The following is a 10,946-nucleotide window of genomic DNA, read 5'->3' as shown; positions in this document are numbered from 1 at the left end:
TGAATTATGGCCTCTGATTGTACGCAAAATCATGTTTTTAGCTTGTGGTCCCTCTAGAGGTCACAATTATTATTCGATTTAAAAAAAAACGTCCGAATATATCAACGTTATCGGACCATAACTTCCTGAATTATGGCCCCTGTACGAAAAATCACATTTTTAGCTTGTGGAGCCCATAGAGGTCACAATTTTTATCAGATTTGAAACACTGTTTGTATACATCACCGTTACACCCTAAGGATGGTTGAGTTCAAATTTCATGAAAGTCAGACCCAAACTGCCGGACAAAATGGACGCCCTTTGTAAGCAAATTTTGTAAACATCTGGTATATCAAAGTTGTGGACCTTCTAGAGACCACAATTTTGATCCGATTTTGATAAAACTTGAAACGCAAGTTTATAACCCAAAGATCTTGGTTCCTCTCAATATTTGCGCATTTCGGATCGTAACTTCCTGAATTATGGCCTCTGATTGTACGCAAAATCACGTTTTTAGCTTGTGGTCCCTCTAGAGGTCACAATTATTATTCGATTTAAAAAAAAACGTCCGAATATATCGACGTTATACCGAAATGTTTGTAGAGTTCAAATTTCGTGAAAATCGGGCCAAAACTGCCAGACAAAATGGCCGCCCCTCATACGCAAATAATGTAAACATCTGGTCACAATTTTTATCCGATTTTCATGAAACTTAAAACTTATCTTTATATCCCAAAGATCTCAGTCCCTTTTGATATTTGCACATTTCAGGCCATAACTTTCTGGATTATTGCCCCTGATTGTACAAAAAATCATGTTTGTTTTTAGCTTGTTCTCTATCCATCTCTTGCAAAATATGGGCATATCCTGCATGGCAGCCGCTGGTTTTTATTCCAACCCAAAATTCCCATACAAAAGGGGACCAAAGAAAGAATTGCTACAGTACAAATAGCATAACTACATTACTAATCTTTTTGGGACTCACAGTAGCTCAGTGACTAAGGCACTGGTTCATTAAAACCAGGACACCCTGTTGTACCTCAGATTTTCCAGAGTGAACTGTGTCTTGCTGTTTAGATGGGACTAAGAACTGAAGCCCTTCGTTTGTACACATTGACGTGCATGACAGCTAGTTGAAATTTGAAATAAAACAAGGCTGCAGGATTGCCATCAAGGCAAAGTTTTCCCCTCATAGCACACTGCATGGCGTATCCCTGTATTTATTAGCTTTGTTGATTTTCTACAATTTACTATAGATCAAATTTTGAAGGATTTTGAGATTACAAAAACAATCTACTGGAACCCTTATGATGGGAGAAATAACCATCCAGCACTGGTCTCATTAAACGTTTTTCATTAGGGACTCATTTTCTAAAAAAGGTGGTGTTTATACGTCCACATTATGCCGTCACTCCTGTGTGTGTATGGGTGTGTGTGTCTGTGTGTCGCCTACAGGGCGCAATGTTTATACGCCAACATTTTCATGTGGACGTATATTTGATGTCGTCCCCGTCCGTCCGTCACAATTTTTATCCGATTTCAACGAAACTTGAAATATAGGTTTATCAGCCTAAGATCCCGGTTCCTTTCGATATCGGACTGTAACTTCATGGATTATGGCCCCTGATTGTACGAAAAATCACGTTTTTAGCTTGTGAACACTGTAGAGGTCACAATTTTTATCCGATTTGGTTTAAACTTGAAATGTATGCTTATAACCCAAAGATCTAGGTTCCTTTAGATATTCGCGCATATCTGTACATAACTTCCTGAATGATGGCCCCTGATTGTAAGAAAAATCGCGTTTTTAGCTTGTGAACCCTATAGAGGTCATAAATTTTATCCGATTTAAAAAAAAAACGTATTATTATACCACCGTTACACCCCAAGGACGACTGAGTTCGAATTTCGTGAAAATCGGACCAAAACTGACATATCTAATGGCCGCCCTTTGTTCTCAAATAGCATAAAAATATGGTATATCAAGGTTGTAGACCCTATAGAGGTCACAATTTTTATCTGATTTTGTTGAAACTTGAAATGTAAGTTTATAACCCAAAGATCTTGGTTCCTTTCGATATTCGCGCATATCGGATCGTAGCTTCCTGAATTATGGACCCCGATTGTAGGAAAAATCACTTTCTTTTTAGCTTGTTCTCTATCCATCTCTCGAAAATGTCCCAAATCCTTAGGGGCAGAGCCACACCCAATTTTTGTGTTTATCGTATACAAGGCCACAATTCTGAATGGATCATCTTCAAACTTGGCATATGTATTCCTTATAGCCTAAGGGTGGAAACTTTTGATTTTGGTGCATGTCCCAACCCCAGGGGCAGAGCCATGTCCATCTTTTGTGTTTAGCGTCTCAAGGCCACATTTCTGAATGGATTATCTGGGAACTTAGTATACTTCAACTATTGGTACATGGTCCGCCCCCCTTGGGCTGTGTCACACCCACTTTTTGTTAATATTTTGTCTGTAAATAATCTACAGCTTGCAATTATTAACATATTTGGATCCAATTCAGTATGATCCATCATAGGGTTGTACCTGTTTATATTGGTCCATTTCCACCCCCAGGGGCAGAGCCACGCCCAATGTTTGCATTTTTTGACTACAGGCTGGAATTCTGAATCTGAATGGGATCATCTCGGAAATTGGCATATTTATTCCTTATACTGTAAGAATAGCAACTATTTACATGTATTTTGATGCATGTCCTGACCCCCAGGGGCGGTGTCACACCCACGTTTAGTTTGTAAATTTGGCAAAACAAACCCAACACCTAGCCTTCTTTATTTCAAAAAGTACCATATGGATCGAAGCAGAAATGTGGACATTTGTTGCAGCGATAGCGATGCTCTCTCGTTGGATTATGATTTTACATTGTATGCTATTTCTAATTCTTCAGTAACAATAATAAATAATGAATAATACAGCTTTGTATATTTATATATATTTTATAAATGAAAATCTATATTACATAGCTGTACATACAAATATACAATACATTTATATATTAATGACTCCTTTAACAAAATTATATAATTTGTCATTAACATCGCTAACAATGGAATGACATCACCAACAATGGAAAGACTGAAGTTAATACATTTAGTTATCACTCATTTACGTGTTTATAGGATGAAATCAATCTGTTTTGTTTTTAAAATAATTTCAGTTGAATATATCATCCATTATGAAAATATGCAGAGATCACACTGTTAATTTATGACTGTTTAGCACCGTCTGATGTTATTTTACACATTTACACATTTCATATGTACAAATACATTTATTATATACAAATATAATGTATATTTCATAACTATACAAATTGGTGAGTTTCGAAGTTCATAAATTAACTGGAATACATCTGCTGTTGAGAGTTCATGGAATAGTATGGGTTGATCTGTTGATAGTAAGGATAACCGGTATACATATTGTAAGTACTGTTACCATAGTTACAAGACTGGTATGCCGATGGTACCATGGAAGAACTGCTGACATCATTAAGTAAATGAGACATGAGTAGAGGATTGGTAGTAGAGCTGCTGTAGGAGGTCGGTGTTGGGGGGCTACTGGAATGGTTGAAGGTCGTTTGTGAAGGGTTATAGCCCAATGCACTGTAGTTGTGAGTAGGGTCATAGCTTGCAGACGTCATCGGCATATAATGAAGGCTGAAAAACAGAAACAGATAAGCATGATACGACTGGGAATCACTGGCAAGAATATGTGTTTCAACTGGGGCCTCCATAATTAATTATGAGATAAAGAATCGAATACAAACATGGGTGAGCTTGATATGTAAACCGTTATTTATGTTTTCTAGTTTCATCTCCAGAAAATTAGTCTTTACAATTACAAGGAAAACGGAAGTCACATATTGTACTTACTTGGATCTAGGTTTTTCATTTACATTTTCCTTTTTCGGTGCTTCTTCTGGTGGAGAGAGCACGTGACGATTCTCTGCTGGTGGGGATTGGCTAGGTGGAACAACTGGCAAACCAACTGGAGTTTGACGGGAATCTTGATTAAAAATCTGTTTTCGCATCCAGGCCATGTGAACATCTTTTGACTGCCGTTTAAATTTGGAACGTCTGTTTTGAAACCAGATCTGTAAAGCAATTAGAAGGTGGTTTAAGAAATGGTTGAGATATGGGAAATCTCTCTATCAGTTCGTTTATAGACAACGGAAATATGTGTACAAGTGAAGCAACATTATAAAATATATTGTCGGATCTTATAAAATAGGTTCCATACGAAATGATATTAACAATGAACAAACTACAACACCACACCCACATAATATTGATTTAGACAACGTGAAATTCCTTATAAAGAAACTATATAAAATTGCCCAAAAACTGTCGTCGGATGCAAATAATCAAACTGTCGTGCCATCAAATCTATTCGGACATATGATTAAGTTTAAAATCGAGACCAAATCATTTTATGAGTTGGATATCTTTCAAGGTGTGATTACCCAACTTAAAAACCTTTATAATCAATGATTATTGAAACTTACCGATATTCTTTCAATGCTGACACTGAGTGATGTTCCGAGTTCTTCGACAGTTGTAGAATCTGGATATTGGGATACCAGGAATAAACTCTCTAGAGCATGAAGCTGTAAAGACAAGTACACTGTAGCAACCAAGATGCCAACACGCACATTTCCTAATTGCTTCACGATATTTTGCAAAATTGAAATTAATTTATCAATTATTTATTCAATTCTTTTATAAAAGATATATATTAAGTGGTTCAGGCCATCGTTCGCCTTTGTCTTAGATATATTTTTGTTTAATGAATTATGCGCAGCAGGACAAAAACTGTTGTTATTCTGGAACTGTATCTTACCTGTGAAGCTGAATATTTGGTTCTGTTTCTGGGTTGTATTCCTCCTCGTTTCTTCTGTTTATCATCAGGACTTGTTGTAGTTTTAACCTTCATGATTCTTTATAAATACTAACAAATAAAATATAAAAACCAAATTATGTCAGGCGGTATCAAAATTTACGCGGATTTCTTGTTAAAACAGACAGTATAACATTTAGAAGACTATTATACTTGTTGTGCATGGATGCAGAATTTGTAAGATCTTTTAAAATTAATATATAAATATACGATATGTTATTTAGTTTCTATATCTGAAATGTAGACTATCGCTCGCAATTCTTTAATTTGAATTAGACCTACCTTATAGATATAATTTCCCAGATGTTTAATATCAGCCTAATATTGCAAAAGTGAACACACGTTGAAATGTAGAATAAATTGAAATGATGAAATTGACGGGGCACTGTGGGCTTTTATACTTTTTGTATACGTCACAAAATTTGTCAATTAGCTTCTACGATGAAAATTGGGAACTGTGTAGGGGGACTTCAATATACTTTGTTATGAAAACAATACAGGTAAGACCAGGAGAATGATCAAAGGGAAAATAACAGATGGAAGCCGACCATACGGCTAGTATCATGAGTGGAATGGTTTCAACAAACTTTTCATCTACCCTTTCTCTTTGGTGTTATGTTGATTGTTTGTTTTAAATATTGTTGTATCAACCTGTGATTGTTTTTATTGTTTTACTGTTATATTGTTATCAAAATACTCGCTTTTCATTATCACTATTTACCTAATGGAAAACTTACTTAGATTTTTACAACTTCAGTCAAATTCTTTTAGCACGTTTTATAGATAGAAATGTATTTCGAAGAAAAAATCGTCAGCATTAATTTTTCTTAAATCGAAAAATATGGGCTCTTTGTATAAAAATAAATTGTTTAAACGTGTTTAAGTAACTGAATCAGAATAGCACGTGCCACAATTATATGGAATGCAATTTATTTAGATGTTTATTTCTGGTGCCGTTTCGACGATGTTTATCTCGTCTTTATCAAGCAAAGAAAGTCTTCACAAACGACAAAACTGGGGGAGGGGGGTTGGGTGGCCGAATGGTTAGTGTGTGCACGCTGTATCATAAGATCTGGCATTGAATCAACTGGCGTAAGGAGTAGGGTCGCCTCTCCAACCTCGTGGGTTTTCTCCGGGTCCAGCGGATTGCCTCCCACTGCTACAGACCCCTACGCGCAAGCGAAATTTTGAACTATATCATATGTTAGTCCAGAAATGACCTAGTTTGTGTCGAGTTGACGTTAAACCCCATTTCTCTCTGTCTCACGACAAAACTGACCGAAATAACAAAATGAATGAGATAACAAAATGCCAATTTTATGAGCTTTATGAATTTTTATGAATTTTTGGATTGTGAAAGAATGAATGAATCGGTGAAAGAAAGTTTGTTCGAAAATAGATGAAGTAATTTATAACTTTTTGCAGGACATATCTAACATTATTGACCTAAATGTCGGCGAAGAAAGGGCTATGACACCAGAAGCCATTGATCAACCATCAACTGATTGGTGTAATCTACTGTTTTACCGACTTTTCAATTGACGGAGTTGCGGTGATGAAAGTGTTTTTAGAGTAAATTGTTACCCTAACCAAACCTTTGTGTTAGTTAAATATTGTTGCGAAAACTTTTGATTATTCTTATGCAAACAACAGTTATTCCGTCTGGAAAATACTGTCTTTCCTTTTAGGCTATTTTTTTTATTACAAAATATTTTGATATTTGGAACCTATTAATGCAATAATAAAGTTTCCATGCCAAAAAAATCAGTATTTATTCTTCGTTATGCACAAAAGTAATTATACATAGTTGTAAATAAAAGTGTATTTTATTAATAATTCATTCATATAATGCGCCCCAAATCAAGCAAAAAACTGCCCGATAATGCTTAAAATTAGATTTAAGTACTATAAAGAAGTACAATTATTTATCACATTTAAAAAATCTTATAAAAAGTTCATTTTTAAGTTTACAATAAATACACATAAAATAAAAGTATTTAAGGACAATAAAAGTATTATTACTTCTAAAAGGTGTTATAAAAAGTTCAGCTTTAAAGATTTTAAAGCTTGAACAATTTTAGGTGTCTTCTGTTTAAGCGATTTGCCCAGTAGAAAAAAGTTTATATTATTAAAAAAAATTCTAAACAACTTAAAAATGCATTATGTGGTCGTTCTTGTTGTAATGTTCAAAAATAGATAATAAATTAATATATTGATAATTCCATTCAACATTACTTTATTCTAAGCGATGATATCACTGTTTGAAGTTTTGACAAGATGTGGCATATTGTTTATTATCGCAGCCTCGCTTCTCCTTTTTTTAAAAATTAAATCATTAAATGGCGATCATATTTCAATCCGTTTAAATGTCTAAATAAATTATATATAAAAACCCTGCAATATAGGCATCGTTAAGAAATATATTATTTTATTTGATTCATTTGCTGTTTTAGAAAACAGTAGTATTTTTCTTTACACGGTGCAAAGTCAACGATTATGAGACTGCATTCAAAATTCTAGCGCCACGTGGTACGTTAAGAAAACAAAAGAAACCATCCTCTAACAACATCTTTGATTGGTCTTGAACTTTCCCGCCGTTCGAGTTTTAGAGGCAATCAAAGGGAGCAGCCGTGTGATTGGTCTTAAATTCGCCGACGTTTACCCGTACCGTTTTTAGCTGATGAAAGACAGATTCGCCGTGATTGATGTGCATTTGACCGAAAAATTGGAAAGGGCTTCTGTTGGAATTTATGAAATCAATGGCCTCGATTATCTGCTACCTATATATACCAAATTACAGAATTTAGTTGCAGTGTTACGCATTCTAAGTCTTGTGCACATCTTCTCAAACTGCGACTAACTTTATAAATTATTACACGAAAATAGTTAAATTATTGGTATGTAAGTATATAAGAAACATTATGCGCAATTATTAAGTAGTAAATATTTTATTCATTTTAAAGTGAAACTAAGTCTATGTCAGTGAGAATAACATGTCTACAATGATCAGCATTTAATCCTACTAATTATGACTATGTATATTAATTTTAAAACTCCAATACTTGTAATATCTCTCGATAACAAACGTTATTTTGGTTGCCAAATGTTCAATAAGTTTGTAGATGACCAATATATATATATATTAAATTTTTTATTATTTTACAATTAATAACACGATTGCTACTTTAATAGGAGAATACATTTTAAAACTAAGTTGAAAAATATCCACTGAGCGGCTGTATATTATATTATTATAATTTCTTTTTCAGCGATTACAAAAATGAAGGTCAAGTCAAGCCCAGAAGAAAAAAACACAAAGAAACGAGGTGGCATACAACCTAGAAGTAGAACTAAATATACAGTTTCACAGGTACTTTTCTTATGACAAGCAAAAATTTCATTCATTTTGCAATTTTAGAAGAAAGAGTAAAAGCTTTCCATTTTTTTTATCAGCGTGGCCAGCTAACATTTAGTGTTTCGACAATAACAATTGTTATAACAAATTTACATTGCAAAACTAATTTTACGGTAAAACGAATCTTTCATAAATTATATTTTTTTTTCATATTTTAGTTACAAGCTATGGAGAATATATTTTTTACAACACAATATCCAGATTCCTGCGCTATTGAAGATTTGAGCAAATCTCTTGGTGTTAGCATTGAAAGAATATCGGTAAGTTTTTCACAAAATTATCATTCTGAAGGACATAGTTTTCTACCCATAAATCAATAACAAAGCATGGAGCCTATATTCCAATTGGCCACAGAGAGTTTTATGTATAACTTTATTCTTTAAATGGGCATGACAATGAACATCGTTCGGAGGAGACATGCACGTAAAAACACACATGACAAAATATCCCTCATGACAATGCATGACGTATATCCATTTTCATTAGCGCGAGTGGAGCAGAAAATTAGGGCGTTCAATCCCATTTCATCCATTCTTGTTGGAAAACTAACAGAAGCCAGAAATCATTATATTGTATTAGATCTGAATATTTGTTTCTTTCAGATCTGGTTTCAGAATCGTCGTTCCAAATTCAAACGCCAGTCGAAAGGTGTCCACATGGCCTGGATGAGAAAACAGATTTTTAACCAAGATTCCCGCCAAACTCCAGTTGGTTTACCTGTTACGCCTGGCCAGTCATCACCAGAGAATCGCCACTTGCTTTCTCCCGTAGAAGAGACAACACACAAAGCTAACTTAACCCAAGAAAACCCCAGATCCAAGTAAGTACATCAACACCGGGACTTAAAACATCGATTGTAATTACCATACTAATTACCGATTTGACATGGTACTGGTACCCGATGAGGTCAGATTTTTAATTGACCTAACAATTTTGCAAGTAGGACCACAGTACTAAATAGACCCATAATAAGCAATTAGAAGATTTATACTAACAGGGGAAAAGCGGGTAATAAATTGTCGACTGTTTTGAAATGGATATCATATGAAAACAGGAAATCGAATAGATTAGCAGACTAGCGGATGCCGTTACACTGGAATCCTATGCAGAAGGAAGAGAATCAAAACATGGTTAATAACTGACCATACTTTTCTTTTCACTCTTGAGAAATTCGCTAAAATTGTGATTTTAACTTTTTAACAGATTAATTTGTTTTCATTTTCAGTCTTCATTATATGCCGATGACAGCTTCAAACTACAACCCTGTCTTCAATACTGTGGCAACCGCTCCTCCATCAACAACCTTCAACTTGAATTCTGTGCCAAGCACTTCTTCGGCGACGACTTTCAACTTGAATTCAATGGCACCTACAATTTCACCAGCGACCTACAGTTCAAATTCTGCGACCCCTCTTTCCTCGCCAACGACCTACAACTCAAGTTCTGCAACCCCACTTTCCTCGCCAACGACCTTCAACACCAGCCCAATGACATCTGATTCATCGCCGACGGACTACAACTATTCCTCGATGACACCATCACCAACCTATAATACGTCTTCTACCAATCCATTCTCGATGTCCCAGTTGCTGAATGATGCTTCATATCCTTCCACGGTAACGCCAGGGTATCAGTCTTGTAGCTATGGTAACGGTAGTGCTTATGATATGTATGACAGTTATTCTTATTACCCACAGATGAATCCTTACTACACACAGCAGATGCATTCAAATTATTATCAACATGGTTTAGGAGTTTAAGGTATTGGTAATACAAAAAGAAATTGGAGTTTTATTATTTGAAACCATGAAATGGGTAACAAATTGCGACAATGAGGAATACTACAGGAACTAATCATCTTTGTCGAATTGTGTGAAACTGATGTGTTATTATGCATTAGTGATGATTAAAATTTACTTTCAGTTATTTTTGGGTGTGTTTGTGCTTAAAATGTCGACAGTGGAATTCAAAATCAGCTTCACTGTGGATATAGAATTTTAATGTAGACACTACACCACAAAGCAAACACAAAGACTTGAATAAGACTATAATCTAATGCAATTTGTAAATGTTTTGTATATAGAGACATTGTTAATTTCGTGCATCATTGTTAGTGCTTAAATATGTACCTAAATCTATGTGTACTTATAGAGGTATATATAATAAATAACATCGAAATATGATCAGTTTGGTTTGTTTTTTTGTAGGGGAGACTGGGGAGAACACCCCGTGTCAACAACCTTGCCCCTTTGACGTTCCGGCGTCCCTGGCTTGTCTCAAAATGACTTAAGACATAGTCCAAGTGCTAAACCCCACACACCATTCCATTATAGGGTTTTAGGACCTTGTAACAGATTTCTGAAAAGGATTGACAGAGTAACTGTTCTGTAGATAAAAAGAGCAAATTGTGTGTTCAGCAGTGTTTGTTGACTGAGATTGAACACTGAAATGAAATGTTGTTTTTTCTCTGCACCAATCAGGCATTCGTTAATTTCAATTACCAACGAGTATAAGGAACCTCGGTTTTCGTCCCATTTGAACCACGAGCTGCTAATCATTGCCAGACACTCCACCCTGAACCCATGACAAGGGAAAACCAGGATAAAAAATCCCCATGAACTTTCTAGGCCAA

General features: G+C 35.1%; 1 protein-coding gene across 1 annotated transcript; it reads left to right on the top strand.

Annotated features, from left to right (window-relative positions):
* Positions 1 to 3,390: 3,390 nt before the first annotated feature.
* LOC126827487 (homeobox protein ceh-37) lies at positions 3,391 to 10,429 on the top strand. The gene is made up of 5 exons (XM_050556876.2): positions 3,391 to 3,773; positions 8,169 to 8,269; positions 8,473 to 8,574; positions 8,917 to 9,134; positions 9,540 to 10,429. The coding sequence occupies exons 1-5, from the start codon at positions 3,770 to 3,772 to the stop codon at positions 10,072 to 10,074; spliced, it is 960 nt and encodes a 319-aa protein (XP_050412833.2). The 5' UTR covers positions 3,391 to 3,769; the 3' UTR covers positions 10,075 to 10,429.
* The last annotated feature ends 517 nt before the right edge of the window (positions 10,430 to 10,946 follow it).

The sequence above is a fragment of the Patella vulgata genome, chromosome 7, assembly GCF_932274485.2.
Source record: "Patella vulgata chromosome 7, xgPatVulg1.2, whole genome shotgun sequence".
NCBI classification, from domain to species: domain Eukaryota; kingdom Metazoa; phylum Mollusca; class Gastropoda; family Patellidae; genus Patella; species Patella vulgata.
Note: the sequence above shows the minus strand (reverse complement) of the source record. Positions and strands in the feature narration are given on the sequence as shown.